Genomic DNA, 21503 nt, shown 5'->3' on the forward strand with positions numbered 1-21503 from the left:
AATTGGAGTGGGACTCTAGTAAAGAGAAGAGGGTTGCCACGTAGCTACATGGAAGGGTTGGGAAGGGTTGCCACATGGCAACATGGGAATTGGAGTGATTAGGTTTAAATTTTCAATAATTATTTATTATTTTTTTGTGATAAATGTATTTTTAATAATTATGTATAAATCTATTTTTGTTTTGTTATTTAATAGAAAATTTTCAATAATTGTAGGATATTAAGCTACTATTATTTTACTTTTTAAATTTAATTTACTATACTTATTGTATGTTTGTTATAATTTATTGATTAATATTTATTAGAGATTAAACTATTATTTGAGATAACACTATTGTATTTTTGTAGTTATTGTATTTATTATATTTTTGTTAGTTACTTATTGTATTTTTATTATCAATTTATTTTTTGCAATTATGTATTTTCGCTATAAATTTTCAATACTTATTGGAGATTAAACTATTGTTATTTATTAGAGATTAGACTATTAATTTGGTTGAAATTACGAGTGTTCAGAGGTTGGTTCAGTTCAGTTGTAGGCATTTTGGCTAACCAAATCAACCTGGTCGGGTTGGGGAGTTGGTCATCCGAAACCGATTGACCATTAGTGAAAATTGGGCAATTCGGGTTGTATTGGTTTGGGTCAACTTTTAGTTTGGCCAGTCAGTTCAAAAGATTTAAACTTAAAAAATTAAATTTAAAATTTAAAAAGTATAGTGGCATTATCAAAAAATAAATTTAAAAATTAAATTTATTCTAAGAATATATGGAAAATTCCCCACTTCATGTATTAAAAAAATATATTAAAATATAAAACATTAATATGTCTTTGGTCGAGTCGTTTCATTTTGGTCGATTTACAAGTGGCTAAAGTAAAACTTGTCTGACCTGGTCGAGTTGGGAAATTGTTGAAACAAAACTGATCGAAAATAATAGAAAATTGACCAACTCAGGTCGCGTTGGTTAGGTTGGTCAGTTTCATCACTTTAATGAACAACCTTAAATGAAATTAATTATTATTATTTTTGTATTGAAAAAAATATTAAAAATAATATATAAAATATAAATAATTATTAATTATTTAAAAAGTAAAAAATATAAAACAATTGTATACTCTTATATGTTTCTATTATTTAGCATTCATTTAACAAATCTCGTGCATCGCACATGTCCTCGCTAATTGAAAGATAGAAGGAGGTTTTTGCAAGGATCAAAATTACATAAGGGGTTTTAAGCATTTGTGAGAAAATACAGGGGGAGACTTAAATTTTATTTAATTAGCCCAAAAATAAAACTCTTTATTTGTGGGGCCAACGAGGACAAGTGTCTCCAACCACACTAGTGACCAGTGAGACCACTGGCTGCCGACTTACAAAAATGCATTATTGCTTTAAAGTACTTGGCCAAAAAAACAACAAATTGCAAATAATTTACTTCGTTTTCCTGCCACCCAAATTTGCGCTTTGGCTTCACGCCGGCTCTCTCAACTCAACTCTCAACACCGAAACGTGAAACGCATGTGGTCAAGTAGAATCCACGCAAAGATTATACCCACCATTTATGGGCCCCACTTTCCATCTACCGCAAGCCATTTTCCTTGACCGGGTTAATCCGAACTGTTGAACCGGAAAACCCGGAAACTGGATATGACCCGGCTCCTGGAGTCACGGACCGACTCCACCCACATGCCAGATGCCACATCTAAGGATGATCATGGGCCGGGCCCAAGCCAGGTTTTTATGAGGTATCAATGGTATTAAGGTCCGTTCAGGCCCGGTTTGGCCTGCACCCCAGGCCTGGTCCCGGGCCAGACATCTAAACTGGCCCATACGAATTAAAATTAAAGTTTTAATTTAAATTTATGTTCATAAATCATAATTATAAAAAAAAAAACATATTTAAGAAGTTATTGTGTATATAATAATATATAATACCATATATATTATATATTTAATAAAATATTTTATACCATATATATTACCAAAAGAATATATCTATATATCTATATATAATTTTTAGGCCGGGCCAGGCTTGATAGAAATATGGAAAAGTACGGATTTGCCTAATGCAGATTTACACCGGAGAACTATAAACATTCAAAAGAACCACAACTCACATTCTATGCATCATGCCTGCCAGTAAATTGGCATCAATTTCAAGCTGACACCTACCCGGACAGTACTTTGAGCGTATGGGCTGATCGGTCATTCTCCCATAAAAATATGACTTCTCACACCGACCCAAAAACTCAAGGGCCGGGCCACATCTATTTTTTTACTAATCCTTTCAATGAAAGCGAAAAGGAATTAGGATCTGCTCCTCACAGTCGCATCTTGCCGTGAATTCAGTCACATCTTATCGTGTATTACAGTAATAGGAGCATCTCCCGTGTGTGGCCATGCTGTGAGGTCGGTGTGAGGAGCGTTCTCTGAAGAGCACATCCAGTCTCAGCGAAAAGGAATGGTTAGAATTGAATGGAGCCATGGAAGACAAGTGGAGCACTCGTATTAACTGGCTTTTACAACACCCTGAAGTCAACCATGCTCTGGATTTTGGTGTGCAGAGATAACGATTGCTCTTGATTTTACACAGTGGAGTTGCTTCTCATATTTGGAATGATGGGTTGTTGCCTTGTAGTTGTAGTACATAACTGTCTGTTCATGTTTTCAGTTTTTGTTTTCTTTAGAGATCTCCCTTCTCAGGTCTTCGGTTAGATTTCCAATGGCCGCCGTTTCTCGACGAGGGTTCATACTTGGAAACTGTTCAGATCACGATAGATCTGTTGTTCTCCATTCTAGAGGGCAACTGCGGCCAGGTCTGGAAGTGTAGATGATGCTCGTCAGGTTTTTGATACAATTACAGAAAGGAACGGTGTTACGGAGTTCAGTAATCATCGTTTATGCACAAAGCGAATATGAAGGCTTGTAGCTATTCTTCCATTTGACAAGATGTTGGGTTTCAGAATCAAGCCAGATTCAATTGCTTTGATGGGTGTTCTAATGGCTTTTACATTCAGGGCTGGTCGAGGTGACACTCGGGTGATTGAGTCGTCCATGCCAACAGCCAGACGAGTTGAGGAAAGCCAAAGTTTGGTGAAATCCAATCACAACTCTCAATTTCTCAAGGATACACAGTTAGGAATCCTAGCTAACTATAGTTTCCTGTTGGGTGAAGATTTTTAATTGTACAAAAATCTCGAGACTCAAACTTGTGAACGTTTTAGACAGAACCCATCACATCAATGGCTGATGTTCTTGGGCGTGCAGGGTATTTGGAGGAGGCTATATATAAAATCGATTAATGGTAAGCCAGTAAATAAATCTAGATGCTGCAATTTGGAATGCCATGCTTGGAGCTTGTGGGGTCCATCAGAATTTGGAATCAGTGATGGTTGGAGCTTCAAGGGGTTTTCTATTGCAGTGGAGACATCACATCTTTAATCCTGTCCATGATCATGTTGGCACAGAAGCGGTGATTCAGACATTCAATTTCTAATGCTCAAGCTCTGGGTGTCTCTTGTTTGCTTTGCACCTTACAGAATGAGGGTTGCCCATAAGCCTTTTTGTTTAATAGCCGAACAAAAGATGGTTTTTTTTTTTCCCAGGTTGTTACAGCTAAAACACAGCAAGGTCTAGCTAATAAGTCCTCTAGAAGAAGCTTTAGAAAGAGGAAAACATCTAGCAGCAATTCAAGTGAACAATGTATAGCACAGTTATAAAACCAAGGCTGCTAGCTTGTACCAGTCAATATTATCTTCCAAAATGCCAGATGGAATTCTCTGTGGATAACAGAGAGTGCAGGCCTTCAGATGCAACAGTAAGAGCAATATAATCCTCTGGTGATAGACATACATGTGGATAGGGGAGTGATTGTTCTTCACAAATGCAAATGGGACCCAAACATTCATAATATTGCCATAGACCATTTCACAAATCATTGTTTCAATTGGACAAAATAATTTAATTTTTTATGTTTTGAAAGTAACCTAAATAAGCTGTACATGTAGTTTACCATTGAATTGTCATGAGCTGAACCCAAGTCTGCGATCATGGCTTCTCGACAGGGTGATCCAAAACCCTCGTTTGCAGCAGCTGTTTCTAAACTCTCTCCAATCTCTTAGCCTTCTCTGGGTGTGCCGATCTACAACACTGAACTGAAGCAATGTGAATCCACAGTTTTTTTTTTTCTAGAAGAAATTCTCTTTCAATCGTATGAGGTTTTCAAATGGATTCTGATTACGAAGTGCCTGTATGGTCGTCCTTCTTTACCAGTGATCAGGGATTTCATCTACAGGTCTTATAAGTTGTCTCATGAAATTTGGGTCTCTTCGTTGGACTCCAAACATATTCTGATTCATTTTGCTTCGGCAGAGGATTATCTGAAAGTTTGGTTGAGTGATGCATTCCAAATAAAGGATTTTCTTTTCCGTCTCTTCAAATGGGTGCCAAATTTCGAACCAAGTTGGGAGCCATTAGTAGTGCCGGTTTGGATTAACCTTCCTTCCCTGCCGATCAACTTCTGCATAGAGGGTTTTCTTCGTTCTATCACTCAGGCAGTTGGACCTGTATTGAAAATCGATCCTGATACAGAAACTCTCTCTCGCATGCACGTCAGCTGCTCGTGTTTGTGTTGAATTGGATTTCTGAAGAAGCACCCTAAACGGGGTCCGGATGTAGTAGGCACGTTAGATAAACACAATGAGTGAGTTCGTCATATCTGTGTGTGACACATGTTCCCGTTAATGTGCTTTCATTCAAACGTTTTTGTTTGGTTAGACAGAAATTATCCATTATTAATTAAAAATAAAAAATAATGAAAAAGAAAAATGTAAATGAATCTCAATTCCCAACATGTTTAGGTTTTTTTTTTCATTGTTTTTATTTTTAATTATTTTGATAAAGATAATAAAATAATGGGTAATTTCTGTTTAATGGAACAAAAACATTTGGATGAAAAACACATTAACTGGAACATGTGTCACACAGTTATTACGTGCTCGCTCATTGTGCTTACCTAACCTACATCTGGACCCCCCTAAAGGTGGGAGAGTCTAGATCTCCTGCACATTTCATTCTATACATCTTCCTGTGCAACCTCTTGGGTTGTGCCATGTCAGCGTCACATGAGTGAAAGATTTGTATGTGCAAGCAACTTAACGAAGGATTGATAATGTTCATGCCGAGGCTTCATTTCCTTTCTCTCAAATCTTAATTATTTTGATATTAAGTGGAGAAACATGCCTAGAAAACAGAGCGAGTACCAATTGTGACAAATTCCTTGAGAAACCCAACCCATTATCGCTTCATGAGTGTTTCTCACGTTCTTCTGCAAATTTAACTCCTACCAACAACTCTTCCAAGATGAAGAGAGACGAAAAACCAGATAAGCCTGAGATGCCATTAAGGCAATGGAGAGGCGTAAATTTGCAGGTATGGGTGGCAATGAGCCTAGCTTTTCACGAGTTGCTCGAGCTTGGCTTGTGAAAAGCTCGGCTTGGCTCGGTTTCAACCGAGCTCGAGCTCGAGCTCGAGCTCAAGTCCAATTCACTAGCTCAATTATTAAACGAGTCGAGCTCGAGCCTACTAGAACTTGGCTCGTGAGGCTTGCAAGCCAGCTCATATATATATAATATAATATAATATAATTATAGAAAATAATATATATAATAAAAATATTATAATTATTAATTATTATAATTCTTAATTTTTTAAATATCAAATAAAAAATATTTATATATATAATTTTTTATTTTTATAAAATATTTTTTCTCAAAATCGAGCTCGAGCTTATAAATTTTTGACTCGAGCCAAGCTCGAGCTCAAGGTTTTGACTCGAGTCGAGCTCGAGCCTTGTAGAACAGTCTCGAGCTGAGCTCGAGCTTCGTACTATTTGGCTCGACTTGGCTCGAACCCACCCCTATTTGCTGGAGAACGTGAGAAACACTCATGAAGCGATAATGGGTTGGGTTTCTCAAGGAATTTTTCACAATTGGTGATGATATGCGATCTGGTCGCTCCTAGCTGGATGGAAGCTCGGATGTCGGTGGCTTGGATGTTGAGCTGAACTACAAAAAGAAGAAAGCTCAGAGAACCTGGGGTGGTTAACCCGGTGTGGTTGCTCTGATGCTTAAGTTAGTAGCTGGTTGTGTAAGTGAACTGAATGTTTGAGTGCAAGATAGCTAGTAAGCAAAAATTGCGCATACCTGGGTCTCAGGAGCTGATGCCCTTATATAGCCGTGCTGCTGTGGGTCTTACAAAACACCTCCGAGATCCTTGGCCCGTGCCGTTAGGAGTTTGCTCTGTCTTGGGAGGTGGATAATGAGCTAGCCGATAAGGCCTATCATGTCTGCCCGATTCGGGCAGGATGATAATAAGTCCCATAGTCGTGTGGCGTGATCCCGAAGAGCTCGGAAATAGTTGGCATACTTCTAGAATTCTAATGTGTCCTCTGTTTACTAGGTCAAGCCAAATCACCCCTCATCAATTGCCCCCTACTCCTCATGCTAGGGGTCCTGATCCAGTGCGGGGAGTTCATGATGAGTTAAGGTGGATTTGGCCTGGTTTCCCTTCGGGTTGATGTCTGATCTAGCGGTCAGACCACAATAACCCGCCTGGCTCGATCGTGAAACCAGATCGCGTATCGGGGACGCGCAGACGTCATGCAGGTTAAAAACTCCATAGATGTCAAAACGCGCGCTTAACCGATTTCAACCTCGGAAGGCGTACAATCGGTTTTCATGAGAACCTTTGGATTGCGTTGATCTGGATCGTTCAGGGTCAATTACAATGGCTATAAATAGGGGCCTTGGGTCCCATTCGCCTCACCTTATATTGTGGTGCTATCTGCCCTTGTCTTCGAGGTCACTTCCTTACCTCTTCGGTCCTAGGTAAGTTGCTTTCCTTGCCTTAGCCTCTTTGTTTGCTTTCTTTCCTTGGTTTCAATATGTCTAGTAGCATGGGTAGCCCGTTTGATATGAGCAGTGGGTCTGGTGGGGCCGAGGTGGGTACCTCGGCCCAGGACGTAGAGTCGGGTTTGGACGAGGCGACCACTTCTACCCACATCCTAGAGTCCAGCCCAGCCAAGGAGGGCACCTCGGCTCAAGAGTGAAAAGCTTCTAGTAAAAGGGCTCCAACTTCTTGTAATACTGGTCCAGATTGCTTCGGTCCTTCCACATTGTCTGCGGAGAGGGTTACTGCACTGGCCACTCATTTTAAGTTTCCTAACGACTATGGCTATATTATCCATTTAGAAGGGTTTCCCTGGGAACATGACCACGACGAGATAGTGGTATTTGAGGAGCAACTAGCTATCGGGCTACGCTTTCCACTCCATCCGCTCATCGTCGAGGTCATCAAGTTTTTTAACATTACTTTTGACCAGCTTCACCCTAACTATGTTTGCACCATTGTTGGGACCATCTCCGTATTCCATGACTTTGACATGCCCTTAGAATTAGATATCTTCACCTCAATTAGCTCCATTAAGAAGAATCCTACTAGCCTCCCAAGGGTAGATAAGGATAGTTATTACATTTCTTATTGACCTAGGTATAAGATTTTTCACAAGTATCCGAACAAGGTCCCGGCTTGGAAGCATAGGGTACTTCACTGTTTCTACTTCCGGGGATGGCCTTTCCCCACACACTGGAGGACGACCATTAGTGACCCTGGGGATAGGCTCAATGAGAAGCAAAAAGGAAGAGATTTGCTTCCTGGTAGATCTCGGTCTACGGTTGAAGGATTTTTTGACTGAGGAAAAATTGGTGAAAGTCGGGCTAAGTCCTCCGGGTAGGTCGGCACTTCAGCACACACTTGCCTTCTTCTTTTCACGTTTACTCTTGACTACCTTGGCTAACTTTCTACTCGCTTGTTGCAGGCACCATGTCGGACGTGCCAATCACCAGGCTATTTTCTAACATGAAGAAGGGGAAGAAAAGGAAGGCTACTTGCAATGTCCCTTAGGAAGTAGTGGCTAAGCCCATTGTTCCTGCCGCACCCACTACTCCAGCCAAGGAAGGGATCCTCCTCGTCGACCTGGTCTAAAAAGACCAGGGAGCGAAATCCCCACCTCACGAGCCCGAGGAAGCCAGGTTGTCCGAGACTCGCCCTCATCATCCTGAAGTTGATAGTTCCTCTCTGATCCCTAAAGAGTGCCAGATTGTCTTCAATGCTCGGTTGGCCATCCCCATGAGCAAGGAAATCCCCATAAGCTCGCTACAAAGGCTTTAGGACATCTTATGGTGGTACATTTCCTTTGACCTCCGTGTTATACTCATGTCTTTATTTTTCCTTTCTTGACGCACTATTTTCTTCTTTTTTGCAGACGAACTCCATGATTCACTCATTCATTAAACAATCCAAACTGCATTTCGCCAAGGTAGAGGTAGTTGAGGCTAAGGCTTAGGCTATCGAGGCCAAGGCGCTGGCTGCTGAGAGTAAACTGGTCAAAGCAGTCGGCCACATTCAGAAGCTCGAGGGCGACGTGGCTACAGAGAAGAGGCATGCGGACGGGCTAGGGGTTGAGGCCGAAGAATCGAGGAAACAACTCGAGGAGGTCAAAAAAGAATTTGCTCATCACGAGGAAGTCCTATCGTAGAAGATCAAAGATGTCGAGGTCCTTGCAATCAAGGATTACAAGAACTCTCCGAAGTTTGATGAATTTTGCGATGACATCGCTACTAAGGCCTTTCGTAAGGGCTTCAAGCTTTGTCGTTGGTTGACTAGGTATAACTTCCCTCAGCTCAACCTTAGGTCTGTCACCACCCTCGGGATCACCACGGAGATGGTCCTTCATTTTGAAAAAGAAGACCTTGACTCTGAGGAGGAGAGTGATGGCGGCACCGATGAGGGAATCATTGAGAAGGCGAGTAGCCCGGGTACTGTAATTGGAGAAGCCATGGAGACTGAGGGCGTCAATGAAGACGTTGCGGCATAGGAGCCAATGAAGGACACTTCTGAAGATGCTGAGGGTGGGGGTGAGGAGCCCCGTGGAGATTAACACTTGCCTCTTTTCTTGGACCCCCTGTAAATGCAATATGTACCGAGCCTCCGAGCTTGGTTTAGTAGAATCTTCTCTCTTCTTGTTTTTTTTTTTGCTTGTACTAGAGCAACTTTTTGGCTACAAAGTAATGAAATACTCTCTTTTGTCACTTCGTGTACCATAACATATATTTGCAAAAGATTTTTTAAGTATAGATTACCCCAAGGTACCGAGCTAACGAGCTAGGCACAATTTAGGAGTAATTCGAAGTTGATGTATGCCGAGGTGAGTTGACACTGTAGGGTATGTGCCCGACTTGTCTGCACACTGATGAGGCTGAACACGAGCTGAATTTTTCTGTGTTGCCCATGCCGAAGAGGCGATTAGGTCTTAAGTTGCCTATGCCGAAGAGGCGACTGGGCCTTATTTAGCGCCGAGGTCTTTTATCAGCTCGGCACTGCGGCCCTTGGGCTTAGGGAGCGACTCATAGTCCACTCTCCATTGTGCGCCCTGACAAGCTCGCTGGTCTTATGGACTTGGAGAAATCTTATGCATGTCTTACTCTCGAGCTCATAGGTAGTACCTCTTCAAATTGTCAATGTTCCAAGCACGGGGTATCTGCTTCCCTTCCAATGTCTCGAGCTCGTATGTGCCTTCGCCAAAAACCTGTCTCACCCTGTACAGACCCTCCCAGTTCAGACCGAGCTTACCCACGCCGGGCTCAGGTACCATCACCTTCCGAAGTACCAGGTCACCAATTCAGAACTGGTGTTTCTTAACCCGGGCATTGTAGTACCGAGCTACCTGCTGTTGGTAGGCCATAGTCTGGATGTAGGCTAGGTCGCGTATTTCCTCGATAAAGTCAAGGTTCGTCTATAGTTCATCGTCGTTGGCCTCTTCGTCATACGCCTCAAGTCGTAGGTTGGTACTTCGATCTCAATTGGGATAACAACCTCCATACCGTACGTCAAATTAAACGGTGTCTCACCTATTGCGATATTGATGGTTGTTCTGTAGGCCCAAAGGACACTGGGCAACTGGTCCACCCACAAACCTTTACCTCGCACCAAGCGAGCTTTTAGTCCACGGAGGATGGTCCTGTTCGTCACCTCAGCCTGTCCATTCGCTTGTGGGTGTGCTACCGATGTGAAATTCTGCTGGATCCCCATCTCGGCACACTAGTTTTAGAACTTGATATCCTCGAACTGTTTCCCATTGTCTGATATCAACACTTTCTTCTAGAAAGTGTTTACGTTCTGGGTTGTGATTATCACCAGCGGCTCGGCTTCCACCCACTTCATGAAGTAGTCCACTGCCATGACCAAAAACCTTCTCTGCCCGGTTGTCGGTGGGAATGGACTGAGGATATCTATCCCCCACTGGGCAAAAGTCCACGGGCTGGTCAAGTACTTCAGATCGGCAGCAGGTTGATGGAGGATGTTGGCATGCCTCTGACAATTGTTGCATTTCTTGACGAGCTCGAGTGCATCCGCTTTCATTGTGGGCTAGTAGTATCCTTGCCTTAGTGCTTTTTGGGCGAGCACCCTGCCCCCTAGGTGTCCTCCACAGAGACCTTCATGGATCTCGTGGATTACCTAGTATGCTTCTAAGGGCTGCAAGCAACGCAAGTAGGGGAGCATGAAGGACCTCTTGTATAATCGCCCGTCGATAAGAACGTACCGAGCGGATCAACGCTTTACCCTCCGAACTGCATTATGGTTTATTGGTAGGGTCCTGTGGAATAGATAATCAACATGTGGGTCAACCTAGCTTAATTCTACTTGCAACACAGGAGCGAACTCTTCTGCCCCCCAAGAATGCTAGGTCGAGGCATGTCTTCTATGTACACCGTCCTCATCGTGTTGTCACTTGTGCTTGCCAACTTCCATAGTGCGTCGGCCTCGGCATTCTTTGACCTTGACACTTACTGGAAAAACTAGGAGAGGAAGGAGAGCAGAAGTTCCCTTACTTTGGGCAAATAAGCTATAATGGCAGGTTCTTGAGTCTTGTATTCTCCATTTAACTAGTTCACAACCAACTGGGAGTCACTGCATACTATGATGTGCTTCGTGCCAATCTCCTTTGCCAAGTTCAGGCGGGCTATCAATGCCTCATACTCTACCTCATTGTTTGACGCCTCGAATCTGAACTGGAGAGCGTATTCCAGCTTCACCTCTCTTGGCCCGTACAGTATGAGTCCAGCACTGCTTCCTCGCTTATTAGATGAGTTGCCAATGTGGAGGATCCAGGGCTCCTCATCCCAGGTCGGGCCCTCCCTAACCGAAACTAGTGCTGCACTGGTTGACACCTCCGACGTAGTAACTGGCTCAGTTACCTCGGGGCCCAGTGTGTTGAATGTGCACTCCACAACAAAATTTGCCAAGACTTGGGCTTTAATCACTAGACGTGGCTCGAACCGAATGTCGTACTCACTTAGCTCGATGGTCCACTTCGTCAGTCTGCCTGAGACCTCGGGCTTCTGCAAGACTTGCTTCAGGGGTCTGTTGGTGAGGATGACGATTGTGTGAGCTTGCAAGTAAGGGCGTAGCTTCTGAGCTACAATGACTAGGGCGTGCGCCAGCTTCTCGATATCAGGGTATCTAGTTTCAGCCGCTGCAAGATTTTACTCACATAGTAGACATGCCGTTGGACCCAGTCTACTTCTCAGCTCGTCTCCTACTTCAGGTTGGGTTAACATTGGTGGTGTACTTAGGTATATCTTCATCTTGTCAAACGTTGGCACTCTTCGGACCATTTGAAGTCCTCATTCTTTTTAATTGCTTTGAAGAAGGGTAGGCACCGACCCGCCGATTTAGACATAAACCGGTTTAGGGCGGCTACCGAGCCAATTAACCTTTGTACTTCTTTTATTTTCTAGGGTGGTCTCATATCTAGTATAGCCTTTATTTTATTTAGATTGGCCTCGATGCCACGTCGGTTCACTATATAGCCAATGAATTTGCTCGATGTGACCCCGAAGGCACATTTGTCTGGGTTGAGCTTCATGTTAAACTTTCTTAGAATTTGGAAAATAGAGTTTAAATCATCAAGTAAAGAATTTGAAAACTGGGTCTTCACGACCATGTCGTCTACATAACATTCAACTTTATTTCCAATCAAGGGTTCAAAAACTTTGTTTACAAGCCATTGGAAGGTTGTTCTAACATTTTTCAATTCGAAGGGCATTACTTTATAACAGTATAGGCCTAGTTCAGTTACAAAAGTAGTTTTGTCCTGGTTGGCTAGGTCCATCATAATTTGGTTGTAGCTGGAGTAGGCACCCATGAAACTTAGCAACTCGTGCCCTGAGGTCGTGTCTACTAGGCGATCTATTATGGGAAGGGGGAAGTAGTCCTTTGGGTAGGCTCTGTTGAGGTCTATGTAGTCAATGCACATGCGCCACTTTCCGTTGGCTTTCTTCATGAGTACTAGGTTGGTCATCCAGCTAGGGTACTAGACCTCTTTAACGAAGTCTGCTGTGAAGAGCTTCCCGTCCTCCTCATCAACTACCCTCCATCGCTCTGGGGTGAGGTTTCGTTTTCTTTGTCTAACTGGCCTGACTAAGGGATCCGCATTAAGTTTATGAGTTATTATACTAGGGTCAATGCCGAGCATTTCTATCGTGGACTAGGCAAAAATATCTAAATTGCTGAGTAAGAAACTTACTAGCTGTGACCGAAGTGGTTCGCTTAGCAGAGCACCGATTTGGAGGGTCTTCATCGGCTCGGCATCAGAGACAGGGACTTGGACTATCTCCTCCATCGGGGCAGCTCGCTCCTCGGTGTGCTCGGGGGGTGGCTCTAGTTCGACGTCGTCCGCCAACTTTGCCTTGCCCTTTAGTGCGGCTATGTAGCAATTGCGGGACTCATGCTGGTCACCTCATACTACCCCTACTCCGTAGCTCATTGGAAACTTCCTGGATAAGTAGTAGGTCGACACCACTGCACGTTGGACATGCAAGATGGGCCAACCTAGGATGGCATTGTAGGAGGACAGAGTCACGACCACCAAGAACGTGTGCTCAAAGCGCACCAAGTTGGGTCATGCTCCTACTGCAACTGGAACTGTAACTCGACTGAGGGGCCTCACCACATCACCACTGAATCCGACTAGAGGTGTGTCTACTAGCTTTAGGTCCTTCCGCTCCAACTGTAGCTTGTCAAACGCCTCTAGGGACAAGATGTTTGCCGAACTCCCAAAATCTACTAGAACCCGTTTTACCTCGAAGTCGTTGATCACTAGGTTGACTACGAGGGCATCATCATGCGAATACTGAACCCCACGCACATCATCCTCGGTGAAGTAAATTGCCTCCTTTACCCGAGGTCGTTTTAGCGGATATAGTAAATATATATTACCATATATATGATATTATTTCTATTATTTATATATATCAAAATATATTTATTTTATTTTAAAATTTTTATTTATTTTTAAAAAAATACTATCAACTAAAAATTTCAGAGATTTGAGTCCCTATGGGAAACCCATCCCCGTCGGGAGTCAATGATGGAGAACAATTTTTATCCTTGACAGGGATCGGGGTGAGGAATGGGGAATATGATCCCCGCCCCATTGCCATTTCTATTGATTTGAGTTTTTGACTTCACCCGTTAAGTATATATCAGTTCAGTCAAGTGGTTGGTATTTTCCGACCCTAACCCTAATTCAACCTAACCACTTTTTCCTATTTATTTTCTGGTTGGGTTGAGTTCAAGTTCGGATTGGCCCAAGCGAACTTGTAAGTGTAGTCCCTAGTTGATACTCGATGCATTTTTGAATCATTGGAAGCAAGCGACGTCAAAGCGTACAATTCTCTTTTTCCAGCATACCTTATAAATACACTATCAATAAATTTCTTGCTTAGATTTCTTAAAAATACTCCTAATCGAATATCCAAGGAAATCAATATATATATAATGGGTCTTTCAAGTTTCTAGGCTTAAAAAAATTAAATTTCTCTTTCTCTTTCTCTTTCTCTCTGAGGAGTTAATTAAGAATTGAATTTTGAGTGGATACCAGGGATATTGTTCCCATAAATATTAATTATCACTTAAGACTTAACAATCTTATCTAAATGCTACTCGAAAACAAATTATTAAGACAATTCAGAGAATCTAGAGAAGAGAGAAGGAAATATACTACCAAAATTTTGGGACCCATAATTGTCGGACATGAAAGGTTCTCTTAGACGGGAAATGAGGGCCATTCAGTTGTGGGTCCAGACCGAGGTTTAGACACATGGCAAGTAATGAGCCCCTGATCCACCGTAGGATCCTCAGAGAATAAACATCTGAACCCATTTCATTTATCTTTAGCAGTCTCGAGACCTTTCAGAGTCTTACATTTTAAGGGGAATCCAAATATGCTAGGAACAAATTTGGTCACCTTATTTGTCAACTAAATAAACTGTTACCACAATCTAAAAGATTTTCTTTTCCATTTTGCATAGCAATCCTTGCTTATATAAGTATGAAGCTTGCAACGGATGGTTTATTCATCACACAGACAGACTTTTCTTGCAGTCATGGATGCCAAGGTGAGGACACAAACTCACATTCTAGCAGTTCATCTGTACACTCTGCTTAATACCATTATATGGTGATAAGCTTAATTGGGTTATCATCATTAATAAGAAAAGAGATGCTAGCTTTAGATACTACATTTCCTCTATTCGTGAAGGTATAACAGTGGGTTTTCTTGGGTTCTTTTTCTTCTTCTATGCAGGGTTTTTTCATCATTCCGCTTGTGTTATTATGCTTCTCTTTATTTGGATTGGCTCGCTTGCAACGGGTTATGTTAAATGAACCTTCCCCCTATCTTTTCAATGTCATTGACTCTGGTGCAGTTGGAGATGGCAAGACAGATGATTCACAAGTTCTCTCTCTCTCTCTCTCTACTTGTTATAACTGCAAAATAGAACCCATTTGATTTTTCTTGAACTTGGCAAAGTTAAATATTGAAAAGATAATACTTGCTTTTCTGTTTTTTACCTTGAAGGCATTCTTGAAGGCATGGTCCATGGTCTGTGCAGCACCAGGACCTTCAGTCTTAGATATCCCACCAAAGACCTTCTTGTTGAATCCTGTTACATTTAAAGGACCCTGCAACTCCACCAATGTTCAAGTTCAGGTACTCAAAATAATATATGACCAACATAATAGTTATCTCACACTCTTTCCCTCTACTGAAGCAGTTTATCCTAACTACTTTTATATATGCAGTTCTAATTTAAAATCTTAAAATGCAGATATCAGGAAATATAGTTGCACCAGTTGATGCTTCAGCATGGAATAAAGATGCTGACAAAGGGCATTGGATTTTGTTTGATTCAATTAATGGCCTTGTTATTAGTGGGTCGGGTGAGATTAATGGGCAAGGTTCCTACTGGTGGAACTGCAGAAGTGATGTAAATTTCTCAGTCTCATTGTTAAGATATATGATCAAAGCTTGACAGTTTCTTATACTGCTTCACTATTATATACTCAATATTTTTTCTATTTCTTATTGCAGAAATGTTCATCAACACCGGATGTAAGTGCCAATTCTTCTTCATTTTCTTTTTTTTTTTTTTTTTTTTAAATCTGTAACTGTTTATTTCAAAGATTTTCTCCCTTAATTTATGGTTTAATGCAGGCTGCCCTTGAAGTCAGATCTTGCAATAATTCCCAGTTGAAGGGGTTGAATTTTGTTGACAGCCCAAGGATGCATGTGGTCTTTAACCACTGTGTTAATGTTCAGATTTCTCAAATAACAGCAACAGCACCTAAAGATAGCCCAAACACAGATGGTATACACATTGCTGGCTGCCAATATGTTGAGGTCATGAACTCAATCATACAGACAGGTATTTCTGTTTATATTTTTTTCTTTCAATTTGTCATTACCAGATAAGAGTTTATCTATTTTGTAATATGTTCTCATGGTTCTTTTGTTTCAGGAGACGACTGCATTTCGATTGAAACAGGAAGCTCGAATATCTACATTAATGGAGTTAAATGTGGGCCTGGCCATGGTATAAGGTATTTTAACTGAAAATATGAGAAAATGGAGAGATTTGTTGTAGAGATTCTCAGAATCATATCAAACAGTGAAGGACTAATAGTTTATATCTCCACTGTAATTCATAGCGTTGGAAGCCTGGGAGATTCTGGGGAAGAAGATTCAGTGGAACAAGTAGTGGTCTCAAACTGCAACTTCAATGGATCAATGAATGGAGTTAGGATAAAGACATGGCAGGTAAAGGAAACCGATTCTGCAGATTTTCATTAATGTGAGAAAAACTGGTTGGAAAATTGTTCATACAACAAATGTAGAAGAAACTGAAAATTTCTCCATTTCTTACTTGGTTTTCTGAGTTCTGTAGGGAGGATCTGGTTATGCTCGAGGGATCAAGTTCCAGAATATCAACGTAAACAATGTCGATCACCCTATAGTTATTGACCAGTACTACTGTGGTGGCAACCACTGCAAAAATGAGGTTAGAGTCTCTTACCATAATACCAATTTCTTTCTTTCTTTCTTTCTTTCTTTCTTCTTCTTCTTCTTCCTCAGAGAGAGGGGTGGTGGGCGGGCTGGGCTGGGTTTAAGCCCAACCCTAAGAATTGGGCCTATGATCTCTGCCCAACCCGAGCCCGTGGTCAAGCCTGTTCTGAAATTTGATGCACTCGGCTGGACTTGGGTTGATAAATCTGCCTGCACTAAAATTTGACATAAATGTATAGATGTTTATATTCATGTATGTCTATACATATATTTGTATGAATATTGGGCAGGTTTGGGTGGGATAATTTTGGGCCAGGTTTAGACTACTAAGAGCTAATCCTGGCCCAGGTCCAGCCCAATGACCAAAAACCCAGACCCAACCTGTGTAAAATTGTGGACTGAGTCAGTCTAGGCTCAGATTGAGCCCACCCAATTTGCACCCCTAGCATAGGTGAGAGACTGGGCAGCTCCTGAGGCCATTGCCTGTCCAACCCTTAAACAAAATGAGGATGAAGTCTAGAAAATAAAGTTGATTTCATTCATGTAGGAAAATTGACTAATCGAGTATATACAATTGCTGTGAATTGCTGATAAGATTTTCTCTGATTTTGGATCAATTATGAAGACATCAGCTGTGAAAGTAAGCAATGTTTCCTTCATCAACATACATGGGACCTCTACCAGAGAAGATGCCATCAGTCTTGCCTGTAGCCAAACAGTTGCCTGCACAGATATTCTCTTGGAGAACATTCAACTAACAACTCTGGTGCCGGGGAAGAATGCCACCTCCTATTGCCTGAATGCACATGGAACCGCCAAAGCTTCAGTAGAACCACCAGTGTCCTGCCTTGATTAGATCATTTCTCTTTCTTTTTCTTTCTTTTTTTTACTCCTTTTTTGTTCTTGTGGGGAATGATTTGATTATGCCCCTTTTTTATAAATACCCTTAATGAACAGCCACTTGTGTTGGACATTTGCCCTTAAATAAAGGTTTATTGGTATTTTCACTTGGGACATACTTGGTTAAGTACCCTAATCTTGTATTTATTTTACTTATGGATCATGCAATATTTCTTTTGTAACATGAAATCCTCATTTTTCCACTTAAATTGGTGAATCACTATAGAAGTCTTTAACTACAGATTTCAGTTAAAATAAACTACAAAATTGCCAAAGAAATTATGGCATTAGACAACTGAAAGGGATACAGATTATGTTTTAATACCTAAACATTTTTGCACGGTTTCTGGTCTTATCTATTTGAAGCTTCTCTAGCCAATCCATTAATAATGGATTAGAAGTCATCTGGTTCTAATTTTTAATAGAATTTGATGAGCCACAATGTGTACAATAGAATTTTTCAGTCATACCCAGATGTAAAGTAAAATGGAAATTTAATATTTAATTATACTTCTTTTTTAGACTCCATGAAAAGCACAGCAGCAATTGCTTTCTCCTTAAGATAGCACCACCCTCCATTTAAAATGAACAACTATAGAATCAGTATCTCAATGAGTTCAAAAGGAATTAAAAAAGGAAATAAATAAGGCCTTTAATTTAGACATTATGTGATAAAGGGAAAAAGATGAAATAGAAAATATTAGAACAAAATCGAATAAATTAATAAAAACTCCCATTGAAGTCTGAAGACCTCATTATAAGGCAGCCCCAAAACCTGGAGGAAACAAAAAAAATCCCAAATCAAATCAACAGATAAACAGAGAGAAAGATCAAGGGGAAGAAGGAAAAAGACGGAAAGACAAATGGGGAGAGAAGTCTAGGGTGACCATTTATGTAGATGTTATTTTTACATAATTATGTATGTATGTTTATACTTTTTTATTTATATATAAATATTATAATATAACACCAATAATAATTTCATATTTAATATTTTATACATAAGTAATGAATCATGGGATCGTTAGTTCAAGTTGATTAGGTTGGAATGTGTTACTTTTTGTTTGTTTATTTTATTATATTCTTAGGTTGTGTTTGATATCATTGACTCATTGTTGTTTCTATTTTTTTTTTTTTTGTTTCATTTTTGCCAAGGGCCTATACTATACTCCCATCCCTCAAACCCATAAAGCACTCTCCCCAACTCAAGTGTAGGTAGGATTGGATCCCAAGTCTCCGCTACAACCAGTAAGGGACCTTACCAACCAATAGATTGGCACCTTGCATACCTTACCATTGCTGTTTTTACTTAGTCATCATCTCGGGTTGATCAATACAAATTTTGACATGCAACTGTTATTTTAAGGGTGCTTATAGTTGAAAGGTGCATATTATATCTTAAAAATGCATGTATAGGGGCCTAGTGACTCTCATATATGATGCAACATCACACCTCTCAACAATTTGTATTGATCAATCCAAAATATTTAAAGTAGAAACATCAGTGGTACCACATACAACCTTAATGTTTAATCGATTTAGTTTTTACTGGAAACCTACCATTGCCCATAGCTTTTTTTTTTTTTTTTCTTTCTTTTTAATGCCTTAAGGCAATGGCTAATTTCATTAAGAATGCCCAGATACAATCCATGAGAGTACAATCAGCAGTAACAGTCAAAAAATAAAAAAGATATCCCAGACCAAATTACTAATGAAAATAGAAACTTATCCTGAGAGCGCTGGGAGAGAAACCTTGTAAGAACTCTATAAATGATGTAAAAATGTGGTTTGTTCGCAACATGGTTGATTGTATTTTTGATTTGTTGACATGTAGGCCTTGTTTTCTTTTTGGTAAGTTACTTACCCAGATAAGTGTTTCCTAAGAAAGACTTACCCGGGTAAGTAACTTACCCATGTTCTTTTATTTCCCAAGTAAATAAGTTAATAACCATTTTAACCATAAAAATTCATTATTATTAAAAGGGGCATTGTTGTCCAACTCAAGTGTTAGTGACTTTTCCCCTAGGTGGGAAAGTTATTTACCCAAGGTTTTTAAAACTGAGGTCGAATGGTTCATCCATTCGAACTGAACAGATGGCCCATTCTGACAAAAAAAAGGCCAAAAACTGTTGTCCGGGTCAATGGTTTGAACGATTCGACTGCCCGGTCAGTGGTTCATTGACCAAATCAACGGTTTTTTCAGTTAACCAAATATCTAATTTTAAAAACCGAAACCAAAACCAAAATATTTAAAAACCGAAAAAACCAAATCGAATTAACTGAACCAAAAAAACCGAAATTGAAATTTTTTTGTTCAGTTTTTTGGTTTTAACCAAATAATGCTCACCCCTAGAGATGGGTATCACTTACCCACGAAAATAAACTTTCCCTGGTCTCTACATAAATCTGAAAAAACAGCATGAATTTCTTGATAAATAAGAATCAAAATCTCATTGATCAACTTTCCCATTTTCCCCTCTCAAAATCTAAAATTGAACACCCCGTAGTGTTTTCATTTTCAAAAACAAAACTGTGTTGTCGAATACCCCCCTTATCAATGTCTTCACAAGGATCGTATCCAAGGAATCCCTTCCAAAAGGGCTTATGATTCAATCTTTAGCGTGATGGGAAATGAGAGATACCCACAAACAATATTGAACATCAACCACTGTGTCGTATTCCTCCACCGATTTCTTTTGAATTCAATAAGAACCCTCTTTCATTTCTGTATCCAACATTATTATTTATTTTTTCCTCAGGCCTTCAGAAACAATGGATAAATGCATCCATTCTAAACATGCAATCGAGGATAGAGTGAATAATGAGGCAGTTTGAACAGTTTAGTCCATATTTCAACAGCTGAGCTGTCTAATATAAACATGAGGTTTGTGACAATGATGGTCTTGGCTTCATGAAAATCCAGAATACAGAGTGGAACTTCTGACTGTTATCATTGGAGCTTCTTCCATATTTTGATCCAAAGAGAAGATGATGATAATGGCGATGATGATGAAGAGAGCGGAAATAGTGGTGGATTCTGAGAAATTTCAGTGGAGGTGACACCGGAAGGAGGAGGAGAAAAAGAAAAAGATGGAGAGAAAGAGAAAGAGAAGGAATGGGGAGTTGTGCTACTGCTGGTTTGTTCAGTTGGGAGAGGTATGTAAAGGATGCAAACGGATCAGATTGGATACGAATCAGGGTATATTGAAATTTGATTTGATAAACTGTAAATTTGATCCAAAGATCTGATTGAATCTCATTAATATTGATTCGAATTTGAATCCAACAAAAATGTTGGATATCCGAATATGATCCCATCCGATTTAATTTTTAAAAAGTTAATAAATTATTAAAAGAAAAATATGACAGTTTGAATAAAGAAAAACAAAAAATATAAGTATATTTTTCAATTATTTTCATCATATATATATATATATATATACATACATGTTTTTTATTAAAAATTTACAAAAATGCAATATACCTTTTGGATTGGATAGGGGTGATCCGAATCCGATCCGATTTTTAATCGGATCATATTATCTGATCCTATATCCAAATCCAACAAAATAGGGTTGGACTTTGGATCGGATCATGATCTGATCCATTTGCACCCCTAGAGGTATGAGAGAAGAGAAGGGCAAATATGGGATTATAGAAAATTTTAATAGACACCTAAACTTTTTCTTGATGGATGAACTATTTGTATTACCAGCCGGGACTGTGCGAGGCATGGGCTTTATTAAAAGAATTTGAGATAAAAGGAGTTAGGGGTGCAACTTGGGTGGGCCAAGCCCAAGTTTGTTCTGGCTCAATCAAAGCTTTAGCACTGGTTGGGCTTGAGTTTTCAAACTTTAGTTTGGGCTTTGACCAAAAAACTCAGACCTAACCTAAACTTATGTTAGGTTTGGATTGAGGTCTCAAGTAGCCCAAGCTCCACCTGACCTAATCTACATTCACCCAACATATTATGAGATATATATTATCAATCTATTCTACCTGAAAGTTGGATTATAAGGCTAAACTTGCCCAAGTACAAGCTAATCTTGAGATGTTGGGTTTAAGCTTAGGTTGGGGCTGGGTTGGTAAACTTAGGCTTAACCTTGAGTTGGGCCAAGCCTAAGTTCGAGGTTTGAGACT

At 40.3% G+C, this 21503-nt stretch overlaps 1 protein-coding gene across 1 annotated transcript; it reads left to right on the forward strand.

The window, feature by feature from the left end:
- The first annotated feature begins 8780 nt into the window (after positions 1–8780).
- Positions 8781–17319, forward strand: LOC104604197 (putative polygalacturonase At3g15720). The gene is made up of 10 exons (XM_010268460.1): positions 8781–8927; positions 14706–14855; positions 14979–15110; positions 15229–15387; positions 15492–15512; positions 15615–15825; positions 15919–16000; positions 16109–16217; positions 16345–16458; positions 17089–17319. The coding sequence occupies exons 1-10, from the start codon at positions 8781–8783 to the stop codon at positions 17317–17319; spliced, it is 1356 nt and encodes a 451-aa protein (XP_010266762.1).
- The last annotated feature ends 4184 nt before the right edge of the window (positions 17320–21503 follow it).

The sequence above is a fragment of the Nelumbo nucifera genome, chromosome 2 (genome assembly GCF_055504915.1).
Source record: "Nelumbo nucifera cultivar China Antique chromosome 2, China Antique-T2T, whole genome shotgun sequence".
NCBI classification, from domain to species: Eukaryota; Viridiplantae; Streptophyta; class Magnoliopsida; order Proteales; family Nelumbonaceae; genus Nelumbo; species Nelumbo nucifera.

Excerpts from the sequence above, each read along its gene's own strand:
- LOC104604197 (XM_010268460.1), top strand. The coding sequence starts at position 8,781 with ATGGTCCTTCATTTTGAAAAAGAAGACCTTGACTCTGAGGAGGAGAGT. Across the intron at positions 16,001-16,108 it reads GGGCCTGGCCATGGTATAAG|CGTTGGAAGCCTGGGAGATT; the intron begins GTATTTTAACTG and ends TGTAATTCATAG. Across the intron at positions 16,459-17,088 it reads GCAACCACTGCAAAAATGAG|ACATCAGCTGTGAAAGTAAG; the intron begins GTTAGAGTCTCT and ends TCAATTATGAAG.